The 17812-nt window shown below is 44.7% G+C and overlaps 1 protein-coding gene across 1 annotated transcript in view; it reads right to left on the minus strand.

The window, feature by feature from the left end:
• The window catches only part of GRK5 (G protein-coupled receptor kinase 5), a 173340-nt gene that overhangs the window by 42105 nt on the left and 113423 nt on the right, over positions 1-17812 (minus strand). Inside the window, exons 3-4 of the mRNA XM_075717417.1 lie at positions 15922-16034; positions 7106-7183 (exon numbers count right to left, since the gene is read on the minus strand). Coding sequence (XP_075573532.1) covers positions 7106-7183; positions 15922-16034 — 191 coding nt within the window. The remainder of the gene's footprint in view (positions 1-7105; positions 7184-15921; positions 16035-17812) is intronic.

Below are 17812 nucleotides of genomic sequence, written 5' to 3' on the forward strand. Positions count from 1 at the left end.
TAAAGGACAGGACACAGGGCTGCCCAAGCACCTATTCTGGGACAGCATCACTGGGACAGAGCAGACTCTATGTTGTTTCCATAGGCTCTCATGCAGTTTGGCACCATCGCAAGAGACAGAAATCCTCAGTAAGTGTTTAGCTAACTAACGTTTGTATTATAAACAGTGGGTAAAGGATGAGGAAATAGGACTTGAGCAAACCGTGAGAAAATGCCTTTTAGTCTGAGACCACAGCAAAGGGACTCCTAATCAAGGCAACACTGTGATTTTTCAGATTCCTCTGCCACACTGTATTACAGCTTGGCCCCAGTGACAGAAGAATGCTTATTAAAATAAATTCTGATTAGAAAGCATTAATTTCAGTAACAAGGTTTCTGTTCTGCTGCTCAGATATTTTCCCAGAATTGAACTTTGGAAAGATGAGCTTATGCAAAAAGTACGCTGAGAAGGTACTTTCCTGGACTAAGACATAGTGATCAGCAGAGATATTGATCGTGCTGTCTCTGGAACAACAACAAGAATTATGTATTGATTTCTCTGGAGACTGGATTATGTATCGATTATGCTAGCTGCAAAGCAGAGGCCTAAGTAATGCTATCATCTCTGGCTAAAATGGTGCCCGTAGAGTAGCGAAGTCAATAGTAAGGGGAGATGAGAAATCCATCGAGTCAAAGGGTAAAGTCCCAGGGCAATTAATTAAATGGCAAAACTCTCCTTGGCTCAAGTAAGGCCATGATTTCTACTTAAGTATTTAGCATCCTGAAAAGTCTCGTAATAGGAACCCAAAGGACACAGTGAATAACGCTTTGAGCAAGTAAATAATTCTCGCCCATCCTGAATCCATGTAACACACTGTATTCGGACAAGCACTTCATTCATTGCTTACTTCAATTGGGTCATTAATGAAATGCATAGGGTTTTGAAAAATCTGAAAACCAGCTGTGGAGATAACTCTTGGACCAAGCCTAAGGGACCATCCACTGTAGCCAGTGAAAAATGATATTGTGTTGGCCTTTTATCAGCAAGATAATAAGCTTACAGGGGGACGGAGATGACCTGCTGGATATAAGTGATATAAGCTGAATTTGTACAAGAAAAGTAACAATATAGAAAACAGTCCCTGAAGGCTCACCTTTCAAAACACAAAGCCTCTGTCTTGTATTAAACTCTGCAGATTGCTTTACAGAAGCTTAAGGTTTCTTTCTTCCCTTACAGTGACATTCAGCTTTTGGTTTGGCCATTCCAAAAACTAATTATAACACATTCCCTAGAAGGCATTTAGGAAAACTAAACAGTTAGATGAGGAGGTCTCAGTACTTGAATCAAATTTTTGGTACGGTATGACCTGCCCTTCCAGGATTGAGCCAGAATCATTACAAAGTGATACATGAAACTTTCCTTATGGCAGATGGAAGGCTTAGCGATCAGCAAAGATGACTCACTCAGAAGCGCGAGTGCTGAAGTTTGCATTTATTTTGGTGGTGAAGATAGGAGGGGGGAAAGAAATCTCAAGGAGAGAGCAACCGAAGGTAAAGATCCTTGGCATCAAGATTAAAGCAGCGGTGTGCAAAAAGAAAACTCCTCTTTGCCAATGCACAGAGCTGAGAGAGGGTGTTTGTGAGCAGGAGCCTGGACTCAGCTGCATGCCTGTGTCCAGCAGAAGGGCTCATATATCATTTTAATTTCATCTCACCCATATTACATAGATGTTTTCTTCTCCATAAAGAACTGATTTGAGAGTGTCCTGGTTTCAGCTGAGATAGAGTTAATTTTCTTCCAAGTAGCTGGCATAGTGCTGTGTTTTGGGTTTAGGTTGAGAATAATGCTGATAACACACTGATGGTTTAGTTGTTGCTAAGTACTGCTTATGCTAGTCAAGGACTTTTCAGCTTCCCATGCTCTGCCAGGGGCACAAGAAGCTGGGAGGGGGCACAGCCAGGCCAGCTGACCCAAACTGCCCAAAGGGCTATTCCATACCATACGGCGTCATGGGCAGTATAGAAACGGGGGCGGGGGGGGGGGGGGGGTTGGCCGGGGGGCAGCGACCGCTGCTCAGGGATGGGATGGGTATCAGTCAGTAGGTGGTGAGAAATTGCATTGTGCATCGCCTGCTTTGTATATACTTTTATCATTATTACTATTATTATTCTCTCTTCCTCTGCTGTCCTATTAAACTGCCTTTATGTCAACCCACAGGTTTTACTTCTTTTTTCCCGATTCTCTCCCCCATCCCACTGGGGCAGGGAGGGTGAGCAAGCGGCTGAGTGGTGCTTAGTTGCTGACTGGGGTTAAACCACGACAGAGAGAAGAGCACATTTTAGCCAGTAGACAAGTAGAAGGCCAGGCACTGCTGATCAGCCAGTTTCCCTTTCACAGGACTTTTCCCTCCCTTCCTTATCCTATAATTGTTCATAAAAACAAAGACATATTTTCATTTAGCAAAATACCCATTGCTAGCCTTAGACTGGAGTAAGGAGGTTATTGCTGTGTCCAGCTAACCTCTTGCAGCAAAGAAAGAAATTGCAAATGTGGCCTTTATTCTGTGCATTTCCTGGAGGAAAGGTGACCGAACAGGAATTCAGATAAGAAAACTAATGCTGTTGCTGTTCTTCGTATTCCATGAAGTATATTAATGGGGATAACAATACACATTAGACATCCTATTCAGTAACATTTTTAGTACCCAGCTGAGTCCAAATATAAACTATAATGGCATATGGAGACTGTCTTAAGAGCCATTTCAAATCAATTTAGTTTTATATAGCATCTCTCAAAGTATCTCAAGGTGATTTACAGTGAAAAAGAAAATAATGGGCTAGTGATTTAGTAGCGTATGGCATGGCAGCTGTCAGGCAGGAAGGCAAAAATGCTGCGTGGAGATGCAAAACTCTAATTTAAAAGCAGTAAAAAGGTAAACATATCTCTTTGCTCTTCCAGTAAAAGAAGCAGCCAGGTAATGAAGCCAGGCCTGGTTCAGCTTAACTCAACTGTTCCACGAAGCACTGAGGGCTTTTCCATTTACAGACAGAACTGGAACCTAAAACTGAAACATTCCCACTCAACCGTTGAGATTAGGAAAAGCCAGGAAAGAAATATTTGTGACCAATTCATTTTAGCAGTTTTACCATCATATTTCACAACCTCAGAAATCTTAGACTTCCTGTGGGTTGGACTTTTGCCCTATGGGCTTATTAAGTCAAGAAGGCAGCTTTAAGTGCCTTTTTCATGGAAACTGTTAAAGCCTCTCATGAAGAAGCAAGACTCTAGTCAAGAAATATTGATCTTGCCAGTATGGCAACCATTGCGCTGCGCCTGTGAAGCAAAGGCAGCCTGCAGGTGGAGTTCCCTTCAGATTACAGTACTGAAGTGGTACACGCCTCGTTGGGTCTCTTCCTTTTAACAGTCAAGGTGGCACATGTCTCGTTAGGTCTCTCCCTCTTAACGGACAAGGCCCTCTCACTAGTGTTCATCCCCAAATAGTCCCTGAGGAGTAGCCAGCTCACAGTTAGACCTCCTCGAAGAAGTAAGTTAACAATTCTTCAGAGTATGTTTCAAGGATGGGGGGTGTCTTCAGCTACAGGACACCTCTTCTGTGGGTTTTAACTCTCCCGCTCACCACTCAAGTGAAGCTGCTAAGGAAGTCATGAAAAACACTTGTATTTTGGCATCCTCAGAGTGAAGATCATGTATAGTCCTTACATTTCCCTCCCATCAAATAGTTCAGAATGGCCTTCTGGATATGAATGTTTCAACAAACTTTAGGCAAGAGAGAGGGAATACTAATGTCTTCCTAGATGAGCACCTGAGTACACAGAATCCTAAGAACAGCTCAGGTTAGAAGGGACCTTTAAAGATCATCTGGTCCAACGTTTTGTGGGAAAGAGAGCCTAGATGAGATTATCTAGCACCCTGTCCAATAGCATCTTGAAAACCTCCAGTGATAAGGACTCTACCACATCCCTAGGGAGGTTATTCCTACATGCCACTTCTTCAAGAGGCCTAAACCACCTGTTTTCCCTTCCAGGTGCAAGGACACATTCAGAATTTGTCATCGCTGTTGCCTGTAGGCCAGGGAGATGGTGGAAGCCTGACCTGCTTATGCCATCGCTAGCGTCAACCACGACAACAGGCTGCTAGACCTCTTCTCAACTTCCCCAGGGAGCACATAGGGGCTGTTCAGGATGCTAAAGCTGTGAAGAGCCTGAATTGTGATTACTTGAAAAAGTGCCTCCCCCCTCAACCATCTTGGCAAGTGCTGAGCTTGTTTAGCAGCCTCGGGGCTGACGCTGAATGTTCTCACACAGAGCTCTCCACGCGGGAATTCACCGCTCCCACACGTTTGAGTCTGCTAACTGTGCAGTGTAGCACCATCTTGCAGACAGTGGCTGCGTGAGTCACATGAGGCTGTAAGTACTGGTATGATGTCTATTCATCTGGGAAAGTGTTTTCCTTTCTGCTGTGCAAGTCGTATATGTTTTATTAAATAAAGTGCATGTTCCCTATGCAAATGAATGTACTTTAGAATGATGATATACTGACACATTGTATGTTAAATATGTATGACATTTAAAAATCTAAGCAAGAACTAAAAATCATTTATAAATATTAAAGAGCATGAAGTCTACTTTTTGTTTTCATTTTGCTTCTGATCATGCACTCTCAGAAAAATACTCCTCACATTATAAGACTGAATTATCTGTCCAAGAACTAAACCTATAATTTTATTCTATCAGTCAAGCTGTATGTCACACTATTTTTATATCAAGACAATCAGGTTCTTTGAAGCACAGACACACACCTACTTAAAAGAAGCATTCCTCTGAAAGCAGAAGACTTTGGAATCAGCGGCAATTTGTATCTTTCAAGGGACTGATAACTAAATGGAGAAATGCGGCTCCTAATGAAAAGAAGGTTTCTTTGCTGGTCAGGATGATATTCCATTAGGACATTTGGGTCCAGATTCATCCCTCTTGACTGCAAGCATCTAACCTGGCTTCAAATCACTGACTTCTAATGGCTTAAAATCTGTCCTTTGGAGGTTCTTATTTCTCTTTCTTGGCAAGAAAGGACAGTAGGCCATCTGAACTCCTGATCTGAGTACCCTAGTTAGGTATCTAAAAAGAAATGGAATTAATCCAGGCCTTGCTCTAGTTTTTTTAAGTACTTATTGCGTGGGAGACCTGTTAGAGAATCTAGCATTCAACCCATTGCTATGGCACAGTCAACCTCGCCTCTAAGAAGTATTTTCTGCTACACAGGGCTTAAACATCCCTCTGGGAAGAAGCAGAAGTTTCCCATTAAGAAAAAAAAGTGCAGCGAGACCAATGCAGACATTAAAGCACCACCATGAGGGAGGCAGTTTTAGATTACAAGTGAAGGAGCACAACTTTGTGTTTCCTTCTACCCAAAGATGTTAAGGTAACTTGCAAATACCAGAAAAGTTTCAGAACAGACTGTAAATATCCTATGCCCATTTTATGTACTGCAAAACCAGGTATACAGGTCCAATATGAAGTGCAGAGCATGGCAGAGAATGGAAACTCCAGCTCTGGAGTCCCAGTAATTTCCATTCCTGTAACACCACCATTTTTTCTTGATGAAGAAGCAGCTGCTCTCAGATTGGTCTTCACTGCACATTCACTTACCTCGCTAAACTATTTCATGTGCTTCTGCTGCACTATGAGGCTGCTGGCAAATGGACAAGGATGGCAGGAGTGCCATGGGACAACAGGGAAGGGATTTGGCGTCTGGAAACCTGCACCAAGACCATCTGAAACAAAGCAGTACTATCCTTCTCTCACTTTACTAGCCCTGCTATCAGCAAAATGCCTTTCTCCATTTCCAGATGAGAAATAGACCAGTGGGAAATATTCTCCCTTCGTATTTGTCCCTCGTTCCTCTGTTGACAGAAAATTTAAGACAAATGGTCATTTCGGTGGATTTAAAAAGCAGTGGAACTTCATGCCCCTAATGAATGGGCAGCAGGAACTCATATTGGCAGTGCTAAATAGCTGCACATGAAACTAGCCAGGCTTAGTAAATGAAACCAGATCCCAAAATGCAGTCTGAGATAACCGAAAGTATGCATTGAAATTTATTGTAGGAAAATGACTGACTGGAAAAAAAGTGGTCTGCTCTGCTCCTGCACCTCCAAAACATATTGTACCATTTAAACGCTTTAGAAAGACATCTGCCAAAAATGCAATTCATTCTTCTGAAGGTCAAATGTATTTCTCTTGTAAAACAGTGGAAGCAGCAATTGTACATCTTGATTACTCTTATGAAAGCAACTTAGGAAAAATCCTAGTATTGTTCTTGTGTTTGAAGTTGGATGTTTATTACTTACTGGCAGTGACTTTTGTTGCAAAGGCTAAAGGTGGTCAGCAAATGATCACACCCCCCCCCCCCCCGCCAAGAGTTAGTCCCAGTGCAGCCTGTCCAAAATTCCAGCAGCAGATCTGTAGTCCTGTTTGGAGTGCCACCCTGTGGACACAGCTGCTACCATGAGCTCCTCTCCTTCCGACAGCCCCAACATGCAACACTGAGGAACCGACAGTGGTGGAAACAAGAATGGGTGATAGCACCTCAGCTCCAAAACACGCTGTCCCATGTCAGTCTTGCATGTCCCCGGGGCAAATGGTGGTGGGAATGGGAGTGGGAATTTTTGCACCAAAACACACTGTCTGTTACCAAAGACCATTTTTCCCGGTGCTTTCTACACAACAGTATATGAAATGCCACCACCTCTTTTGAGCTGGATAGGAAATAATTGTGGCATCTGTTGGAAACAGCTGAGGTCTCTTGCATTACACCACAGACATAGAGCTTTGCACACTGAGAAGAGACCGGAGAAGCCCCCTGCTCATCCACAGATGAATTAAGCCCCTGGGAAGCTCAAGTTCATCCTTAGAAGTCAACTGCTGGATTGGATTATAATTTTTTTTTTTTTTCTCTCTGACTGTTTGTATCAGACTTGCAGGTTTCTTCACTGGAGATTGCCACCATAAATTTTAGAACTCCAGTTTACAAAGCCTTTAACAACCTTGTTTAGCAAAGGTGTGCCTTGCAGCATTCCTTCAGTAATGCCACTTTGGCTGCCCCTTACCTCTGGGGTGAGGTATTTCATCATGATTTCCTTTCCTTTCTCTCCCAGCTTTTCATCTGGAGCAATTTCATATTCTGCCTGGAACAGATATAAAAAAAAAGTCAATATTTGCACTCATATTTCACCATTATAACTTCATTTTGGATGTGACCTTAATGGAATGCTCTGTCTGAAAAATCTGAAGGATAAATACCTTTTTCTAATAGAAGTAAAACCCATACACACAATCCTATTAAAAATCTTCCACTATATTTTTACCAAACCCTAGTGGTGCATTTTCTGAGATGATGTCTCTTAATTAACACCAATAACATGTAATTAATTTATAATTTATAGCCTTGCCAAGCCAGCTTTCAGAAAGCATTCAGTGACTAGAGACAGTAACTTTATTTGGTTTTGCTCAAAGGGAAGATGGACACAGAAGGTAAAACTATTTCTTTGAGCAGTAGAGAAAGTGAATATTTGTTCATTCTTGCCACAGTGGTATTTCAAGCACCAGGTGAACTTCTTCAGTAGATTGTCTTTTTGGTTGAATGCATCCTGCCTATTTATTTACGTCTTCCCCTTGGTCTAACACTTCCCCTTGGTCTAACAACACCCATTCTGCAAAGTAGAGAGATTTGCCCATCACTTTTAGTGATCCTTGACCCATTCCCTCCAGAAGGCAGGTCTAAAAGACAATTTCTTAGGTGGATTTCTTAGGACCAAGATAAAAAAGGAGAGACCATTTAGAGGAATAGACACTATAGGCAAAATTCTCTTTAACTTCCCCAGTGCATTAAAAAAGAGAGCCCCACATTCCCCCACATAAAGTTTAGCTACATTTCAAAATTCTCACTAGTCAATGTATTGCAGCATTACTGACTTTTGATGAGTTTCAGGACAACTTTTACATAAGAATCAAAGAAAACATTACTTGTGCACCATGAAGCCATTAATCCATGGAATTTTGGATCCATGGCAGGCATTCGAAGGAAACACGCGCCACGTGGGACTCCAGTGGCTAAATGACGACGATGAGTTCTTAGAGACATTCCCACTTGGCACCGCACAGGACACAAAGCTTCAGCCTTAGGATCAAAATATTTTCCAGAAAAAAATAAAAAAAGGAGACAGCCTAACAGCTTTCATGACTGCTTGTATTAGAAAAAGGATCCCAGAAAGTTCTGCCAAACCAATTAAATAACCTGGTCCAATACAAGCTGTCTGAGATGATAAATGAGGAGGAAGTTAAAAGAAAAAAAAAAAAGGTAAATCGGACTGAACTGGCAAATACTTGGAAGAACAAATTTCAGAACTATTGCCCATTGGAAGACGTATGTACTGCTCCGAGCTTGATGCAATAAATCCGAAGGCAGGCTGTAATGGATACCCTCGCTAAGCAGACCTAGGAATGACATGAAAACCACAATGTAGTAATAATGCTATTACCCATCTATCTGGCCAGTGCTGATTTAGCTATTGCAGCTTAAGTCTGAAGCTACATATTTATACACATACATAGCAGGTTGGTTGAACAATCTAGAACTACGATCTGATTTGGTTTGGGAAATGACAACGACTCCAAATAACAGAGATACCTGTATTGCTGATGAAAAATACACCGAAAGCTAAAATCCACAAATGCAGTGCTTCTCTTTTAGTGACCATTTTGGGGATGAACTGATTACATTCTCGTAAAACTTCAGACAAGGGTTTAAAAAAAATCTTTCATCCAATTTCCTGTCCTTTTAGATGGTATCTGAGTATGGGTCATTTCAGCTCTTAAAGCACAGACACTCTTGAATGTTTACAGCATCTTAACAGCATTTTTCTTCGTAATTCCTTGCTAGGGGATAAAGCAATGGCAAGAGTAACAGAAGGAACACTTTTTTTAAAGGTGAAGGTTGCATCTTATTTGGACCTTACAGTTTATGATTAGGTTCACAGACAAACTAGGTGATTTTCATGTAAAAGAAAAGAGAAATAATGTATTTTAATAAAAGAAAATAATTGTACTTAAATATAACTGTCTGGGCAGAAGACTGCAAAGAAAGGAGAACTCCTTGGCATTGACTCAGCATGGAAGCATCTAGGAGATCTTCTGAGTCCTCCATTCAGTGCTATTTACAATTTATCCAATATTGATTATTTCTATCTCCTCCATTTGCTTTTAGACTCTGGATCCTGGTAATATATTGGTTTTATATAAATAAGACCTGATTCAAAGTCATTATCTGCCATTTGAAATGCACCAGGGAGATGTCAAAAAATTCCACGTCCTTTTTGCCACAGATACCCTATTACATTTACATCCCATCTGAATTGTACAACAGGAAGCAAATCAGGACAGACCAGAAGACGACACAAGTTTAGCAGGAATTGGATCAATGTTTTGAAATGCAGTTCCTGATGGGATCCAACATATGCAGAGCTAAATGCATACACACACACGCATACACAGAGTATCTATCTCAAGATACTTGGGAAGGAATAAAAGGAAAGTTTAATTATACTTGCATTTGACATCCTCAGAAAATGCGACACTGTGGTGGTGAAGGTAGGAAGTGACAGACAAGTGAGGGTGTGAGAAGGAACCATAAGCTCCAACTGTGAACAGTGTTGATTTCACTGTAGCTCAAGTACTAGAAGCCCGTTTAATTTTGTTTCTAACTTCATTATTATTTGTCCCTTCAGTGCCACATTTGAGCTATTCGGCAAGAGATACTGGTACATTTTCAGCCATGGACTGCCATTGCAGGAAGAATTACCTGTGCAGAGAGAGAGTGACTTCCCCATGCTCACTCTGGGAAGCATACCAAGGTCCTCAACTCTCAGTCTTGTGCTTAAATCACAAGATGCATCCCCTTCTTCCACAATACTCAAAAGCACGGCTACAGTTTGCAAATCCCTAATTGCTAGAAATAACATCATTACTTAAAATCCATATGGAACAAAATATTTTCCATTATTCCTTTGATGAATCCAGGCATGTGTTTCAAGGCTCCTGCTCTGAAGTCTAATAGCTTCTCCATGCCCTAGTTAGGTCAGACAGGGCCCTATTCATAGCTCATAAATGAGGGGAGGATTTACGATCACCCTGACTGCATGGGACGAGCTGCAGGGAAGGCTCTTTCTGCGGGCAGGCGCTGATCCTTCAGTCCAAATGGCGAGAGGATGTGGGCTGGCCGCTGTTTGTTGCTAACTTTTCTTCTGGCGGCTGTTTTGGAGGTAGTAGTTATTTCAGTGGCTCCTGCTTCCCTAGAAGCAACCCTGGCTGAATGGGGCACAGGGGTGAAAGCGTCCTTCCCTTCGGAGCAGCTGCCCTCCGGATGGGCTGAGCGAGATCGGAAAACGCACTTCCACTGGGAAAGGGAGCGACATCCAGCCATCGCTGGCTGTGGGATGGGGCCGTGGGCTCAAGGACAGCCAAGCAAGAAGTTCGGGGGGTGGAGGGTGCCAGTGACCGATGGAGAGCATTGCCAGGGCAATGGCACAGGGACCCAGCGGGGGCCCGCATCAGCAACCTCAATTCTGACACATCGTTTTATCTAGTGTTTGATTTTCATGTTAATATTCTTTGAGCTCCTGAAACTCTATGGCTTAAAAGTATGTCAAAATTGAAAAATGGAGCCAAAGGGATCTCTCTGCAGACCTGGGAGGACTCTCTCCCATGGCAGGTAGCTGCTGGTTGCCTGCGGGAGCGTGGCATGGCCACGGGAGTCGGTCCCTCGTACCCACCAGGAGATGGAGATGGGAACAGCCACTCCCACCAGAGCGGGTTCGGCCTCTTGGTATAAGTCAGGAGCAGTGGAGTGACCTTCTGAGCATCTGCAGGAGGCTACTGGCATTTTGGTCCCAATTTTACACCTCTGCTTTCTCAGCTCCCTCCTCTGTTATCCCCAGCATCTCTCTGCTCCAGCTCCTGCTCACTCCTTCCTCGGACTCCAGGCTCTGCCCTGTTATTGCTCTGTGCCCCAGCGACTGCCCTTCCACTTGCCTCCGCTGGAGATTTAAAATCTGTGACTGAAAATTGGAAGGCAAAGCCCAAACAGCTGGGATTCATAATAACTCGCATTTCTAAATGAAAAGTGAACTTGAAACCACATTTTTCATATTTAAACGCAGGGCAAAAAGAGCCCTTTTGACTGTTTAAAAACACGTTTTGAGTTAATGAGTTTGTTGATATCAACAAACTGGCATTTCTGATGGAAAAAGCCTTGAACAGCTTTAAGACACACATACACAGATGGTTTATACACCATGTAAGGGACTTAACCAAATGAAATCTCCCTAACAGTGAGACAGGGTTTTTACAAATGGCATTAAATGGATGCTCGTTCATCCTTTTACCCCAGATAAGTGTAATGTCTAGTGAAGCGTTCAGCTGAAAAGTCCACCTGAGGAGACTGTGCCTCTCACCCCCGGCCCCCGTGCCTGGATAGATAGCACGAGCAGAAACAACCTGGAGAGGCAGCAGGGCTATTTTCCTCCAGAGAACGTATTTCTGTGTGACTTCAGTGCAAAGAAATAACATTGTACAGGTCAGAGAGAAAATAATGTCAGGTTATTTTCTCCTTGACCATGTTCTCCTCCAGTCAATCTAAATCTGGTCCACATTAAAATGTTAAAAGCCCTCCCCTGGAAAAAAAAAAATTAAAAATTATGAATGTGAGTAGACAAAGCAGGAAAGGGAGTCCAGAAGCTAAAGTCTTCATTATAACAGCACACAAAAATCACAGGAGAGGAGAGGGAAATGTCAGGAGCCAGCACCCTGGGAACGTCCTGTTGAGAAGGGGATGGGGCAAGAGGTCTGCCCTGAACTGCCGCCTTCTTGTGCTGGAGGCATGGGCTGCGGGGAAGGAAAAACCTCTTGCTAGCTGATTCCCTGCTCACCAATCTGCCTTTCAGCCCAGGAAATGTATCCCCTAACACCTTATTTTAATGGCTGTCTTCCAACAGCTCCAAAGTTGTATGATGTCGCTAAAATATTTGTAAGCACAGCAAAGCGTGCTTCAGGGCTGTGTGTGAATTCTTTGTTAAGGGCTTGTAGGGAAGCTTATTTAATCATAAGCCATGTCCATTTAATGATAATAGTTTATGTTCACATAGTTCCTTCATCTGAATGGCTACATAAGGGTTTGGTGAACTGGTCATGAGATCTTTGTGTTTACATGCACGCAGATAAGCACGCAACGCATTCACAGGCACAAGTTGCAGCCATCGGTACTTCTTGCTAGATATTTTATCTAGTCAAATCAGGACCTCTGTCATGAAATTGTTTGCACAATATCTGTAATAAGAGATGGCTCTGGCTTTACCGCTTTACCGTACTGGCTAGGAGAAGGGGTTGCTGTTGCCCCATTCCCCAGCCAGCCACACCGATGGCCACTGACGGGTCCCCCAGCAGCGGTGGGAACAAAACACCCCCAGCTCCACCCGTATTGCACTGCAAAGCTCTGCATCTCTTCGTTTTTATGGCTTTTATCATTTAATATTGGGGCCTACTACTCACAAACCACGTATCTTTGTAGTCCGTTTTACAATGGGTAGATTGTGGCTAATTACCCGAGTACTGTTCTCAGAAAACATGTAGAAACTTTATGCCTCTGAGCACTTGAATCGCAATTATTAGTTGAAATTGGCCGAGGTATTCACAGGTTTCAGAGGGAACTGACAGATACGCAGCTGCATGCATGCAGAATTTAATGATACAAATCCTTTTTTCTTCAGAAAGCAGCCTAACAACTATTCAACGATACAGGAAAAAAAACCCAGATGCTGTTATAATTAGATTTGCAGGAGACTACATCAGGCCTGGTTAGTTATTTCACCCAATAGTTGAAATAAATGTCCAGCAAGGAGGGGATTTTTTTTTTTTTTTTTCCTCTTTACGTATTCTTGTCTGCAAGGTCTGGTTGATTTTACCAGTCTTTGGAAGCAAAGGTGTGAGGGAGAGCTTGCAAAACTTAATCTCACATAAGTATGGGAATGGAGGTTGCTGAGTGTCTGACTCAGCTTCTGGTTTCCTCCCAGGAGCCCCCATCACTGCTTTCTTTGCAGGCAGCTGAGTGCACTGGCTAAAAAACTGTTAAAAATTGGGAGGCATCAATTACTGGCTTCTGCCAATGACTTACTGTGTGACCTGGTAAAGTCACTTAGCTGTGCTCTGTAAAAGAGAGGTGGTCTTACCTCTGTGCAAAAAGCTCTCTGAGCCTCTCATGAACAGCTAAATATTTTCCTCTATTATTTTTTTTCTTTTTATTTGATATTACCCAAAAGCTAAATGTTGCATCTCATGTTAGAAAAATAACTAAGTCAAAAGAAAGTGGAGGCTCGTGGCTTTTTCTGCTTGGGGCTTGTTACAGCAGGTGGTCTCCAAAAGGTTTCACATTCCTGGTGGTCTCAGAATAGGGCTGTAAAGTCAAACTTCTGGTCTCATTATACGGCTTTTTTGCCTAACGTAGGACTTGGCCTGAATCCCACTACTCACTCGATGCAGTGTGACCCTGCTGGGCGAATTTCAGCAGCAATCATCCAATTTAATGGCTACGGGCTGTGTTGCTCGACCTTAATATTGCCTAATACAGGGATTTTCATGGGCTGGGAGCAAGCTTGTACAGAATTTGAAATCAATAAACAAAGGAGACTGCTGTTAATTAGCATTAAAAAGAAGAGAGAAAGAGTAAATATTCAGACCACCACGCAGCCAGGCATTTTGTTCATGAAATCCTCATACTGCCATTCTGAGCCTAACTGGGAACAGATCGCTGGCCCGCTCAAGGTACGCAGGGCAGCTCCAGTCTGCAAAAGCAACCCGGGGGTGGGTGCAAAGCGCACCCTCGCAAAAGGATTTGGGGATATCAGTCCAGGATGGCTCGGAGAGGGAGCTTTAAAACAAAGCGAGTCCCACCACAAGCTTTCGCAGGACCGGTGTTGCCTGTGCTGCACGGATGCTGGGAGGACACGGAATTTCAGTGCTTGGCACGGCTCCACAGGGCTTCAGGAGAACGAAATGACACAGTGCCCTCCATTCCCGCAGCCGGAGGTGGGCTGGGCAGCCGGCGCTGCCGGGAGAGGCTGGCAGAGGCTCGGGGCAGCGCCGCAGCGAAGGTTATCAAGTGATGCTCTGTGGCTGGTGGCACTGTCGGGGGCACACGGGGGGGACAGCAATGCTTCCTTCTGCCCAGATGTTATTACCCCTGCCAGCTGAAGCGGCACGGCCTGAGTGCCTGCTGCCAGGCGTGTGCAGGGCTCGCACAATGTGGGCTTCTTCGCTGCAGCCCCTGGGCGCTGCTGGAACCAACGTGTGACGCCTGCCGCTGCGAGGAGGTGTGAGAAAAGAACAGAGCCTCGCTGACCCTCTCCAAACTGAGGATGGCTCCGTCTCTTCCGTCTGAAGTTAAAACCACTTGGAAGCAGGCTTTTGTGGCTGTCTCCCAAGGGATTTCTGCAGCTTCCTAGAGGGATGGCCATTGCCCATCTCCTCAGGCCCACGGGCGTCACACCTTATGTGATATCTCTGCGGGGATGCCTCCCCCCAGACGGGTGCGTGGTGTTTCACGGTGGCAGACACCTCACTAGACGATGCTGGTTGGGTGCAGAATAAACACATCCAGGGTACCCAAAACGCCCTCCTGCCTGCCGGCCTTGAGCACGGCTGCACAGAGTGTTTGTCAGATGTTAGCGGTTTCACGTACCTCGATGGCTAAACCTTTCACTGAGGAAAATCACGACCAGTGCTAGGAATATCAGGTAGAAGTTGTGACCAGCTAAGACTGACCTGAATAGGACTTTATCCAACCCTTTCTGTGATGCTGTAGATTTGCTGTAGATACTGCAGTACTAACATAAACTTTAAGTGACCACGTGTCCTCTCCCAGACTCTTACTTTTACAACTTCAGTGCAATCCTCACATCTCCTTATACTTCAGAATAGCCTCACCATGGGACAAACAAAACCATTTTATTCCTGTGGGTATGCATCGTTTTGCTTTTGACTGTCAGTGTCAGCCAGAGAGCAAAGCCTCCCCGACCCTCACACCCAGCAGTGACAAGTTCATCTTCCTTTTGGCTCATCAACACCCTACATGCCTGCAAGCTCCCAGCAAGAAAGCCATTGAGAGACTTTTCTACTGTGAGCAGCTTCTCCTGCTGGCACTGCACACGGCCAAGTGCTGCCAGACTTGGAAAGAGCGTCAGGTCCCCCGGGGCTGGGGGGTGTTGCTCAGTGGCCAGGTTAACTGATAACTCACTGGGGTGGAAAGCGGAGCAGATTTGTTTCTTGGTGACCTCAACCAAGTCACTTCTACACCTTGTGCCTCTGTTTTCCTATTTGAAAAACCAGGATAACAATCAGGATGTCCTTTGTAAATCACCCTGAAGTCTACTGATGAAAAAGGCTTGGTAAGAGATAGACATGGGTATTATCATACTCCTCATCCTCTCTTGTCAGTCCATTCATCATCTGCCCTTTCCTCCCAGTGCCTCCCAGCACTGCAGGCTTCACCCACATCAAAAGACGTTATTCACAGCAGCTCAGCTGTTTGATCATTGACATGAATGGAGGCTACGCCCGCACCGTGCCGGGGTGCCTGTCCTTCTCCCGCTCCGGTGGCTCGCGCTCCCCAAGGCTGGCACCAACCCCGCGGGCAGCGCTGCCCCTCTACCGCCAACGGTGCTGGGATGCCGTCGGGGTCAGGCCTGTCCGCTGCTTGCTCAGGTGCGTTAGACACAAAATCACGTCCCATGAAACAGTGATTTCCTGGGGTCAAGGGAGTCTCCTCTGTCAGGAGAGCGCTGTGAAGCACCCCGAAATATCACAAGAATTGACTTACCACCGAGTCAAGGAACCTAATGCAGCACTCGAGCTCGGGTCGAGTTTCACAGAACTGCCGAAAGAGAAGCCTTCCGATCGGCTGCTTTTCACATATGCTGCAGTAATCTCTCTCTAGAGGCAATAAAGAGAAGAGAAGCATGAAAATGAGAAGAGCTTTCCCTTTTGGGTTGGTTAGGAGTTTAAAGTATTGCAAGTGAGTGCAGAACTATGACCCCAAATCACAACTGCCGCCTTCTCCCCGCCACCATGTTTCAAGTATCCGAATACAAATATAATTAATGGCTTTAAGACTCAAACAAGAGATGGTCAATTTTATAGAGCTGATGTTGGTAAAAGTCCCGCAAAAGCTATTCAGCTATTATGAAAAAATAATTTCACATTTTTCTGTGGTGGAAATATAGGCACTCTGCAAAGGTACCGCTCAGACTGGTGGTGTTTGTGGGAATGTGGGGAGCAAATTACAAGTCCTTGAAATGTGAGTCATACATTAAAGGGTAGGAAAAGCTGGAATTTGTGGAGACCTTCCTGGATGCTTCCTAGATATGCAATAAAGTGCCCTTAATCTCTGGAAATGCTCAGCCCACTCTCTACTAAACAATTATTGCAAACTATGCATTTTCAAAGGTTTCAAATTTTCTGCTATTTACTTGCTGAGCATTAACGAATGGATGGAGCATACGGTATCTAGCTGGTTTCAGTTTCACGCAGCACTCCTTTACAGAACTGCATTTCCTCTTAAACGCCACGTTTAAATGCCATTCCCCTGTGCTGGTGCATCCAGAACCATCACTCCCAGTAAAGCAAAAGTTCCTCTACTCATCACAGGGACTGTCTGCAGGAAAATATGGGAAAAGGGCAGACATCATTAACTGGCACTGCACCAGTACAAATGCTGAGAGGGCTTTGGATATTTTTCTGGTGAGAGCAGCAAATCCCCCAGCCTGTTTGCAGCAGCAGTACTTGCTCGAGACACGTTATTCCTCCAGAAGCACACACATGTCAAACAACATACTGTGTTTCCTTGAGCGTTTCTCTCACCACCCTCCTCGCTGCCATATGGCACTTGCTGTTATTATGGAAACAACCAGCTTCTAAACACATAACATAGCACTGCAAACAGACATATGAAACCCACACAAGTTGTCAGTGCCTTGGTTACTTCTCTCTCAGGCCTGGAATTGCTCCTGCAATGTCTTTTATTCCCCCTTTTCTTTGGCCCCCGGCACCCTTCAGCTCCATCCACTCCACGGAGAACACCTGCAGGCACACGGCTCCGATGGAGCTCGCCTTTGCCATGGAGGCACCCAGCCCAAGGGCTCGCTCGTCACGGGTCGCGCCCTGGGGACCATGTTTTGCAAAACCAGGGTATCCTTCCTGAAGAGAAAATGCTATACGAGATGTTGGACTTGCTGACCTGCAGCTGGGTGGCAGGTGGGCAGGAGCACCCCAGGCTGCCTCTTGTAAGAGGAAGGAGGGTGCTTGCCCAGTGCTGCGCCTGTGTGCAGGTATGGCTGTCCTTCAGGAACTGGCCCCTGAAGCACCTACAGGGTGGTCACTGGAGACACGGGTTGGGGCTAGCTGGACTGCGCTTTTAGTTCAGTATGGTCCTGCTCTGGTACGGTCTTCTGAAGCAGTCTGGAACAACGTACCAGCACCATTTTGTGTCTGGCACTGCCAGTCCATTTTGGATCAGGATATCACTCAAGCTATCCAGAAGATTGCAATGCTTTGATACCCTGTAGCAAATAAAACTGCATCGAAATCCCTGTGTAAATCCTGACTTGACCTCTAGGCTACGTAACTACGAGGGCACTGGTTTGTTTGCATGAGCTGGAGCCTCCAGCGTGGAACACCACGACACAGACACGTATGACAAGAAAGCCAGCGGG

The sequence above is a fragment of the Pelecanus crispus genome, chromosome 10 (assembly GCF_030463565.1).
Source record: "Pelecanus crispus isolate bPelCri1 chromosome 10, bPelCri1.pri, whole genome shotgun sequence".
NCBI classification, from domain to species: Eukaryota; Metazoa; Chordata; class Aves; order Pelecaniformes; family Pelecanidae; genus Pelecanus; species Pelecanus crispus.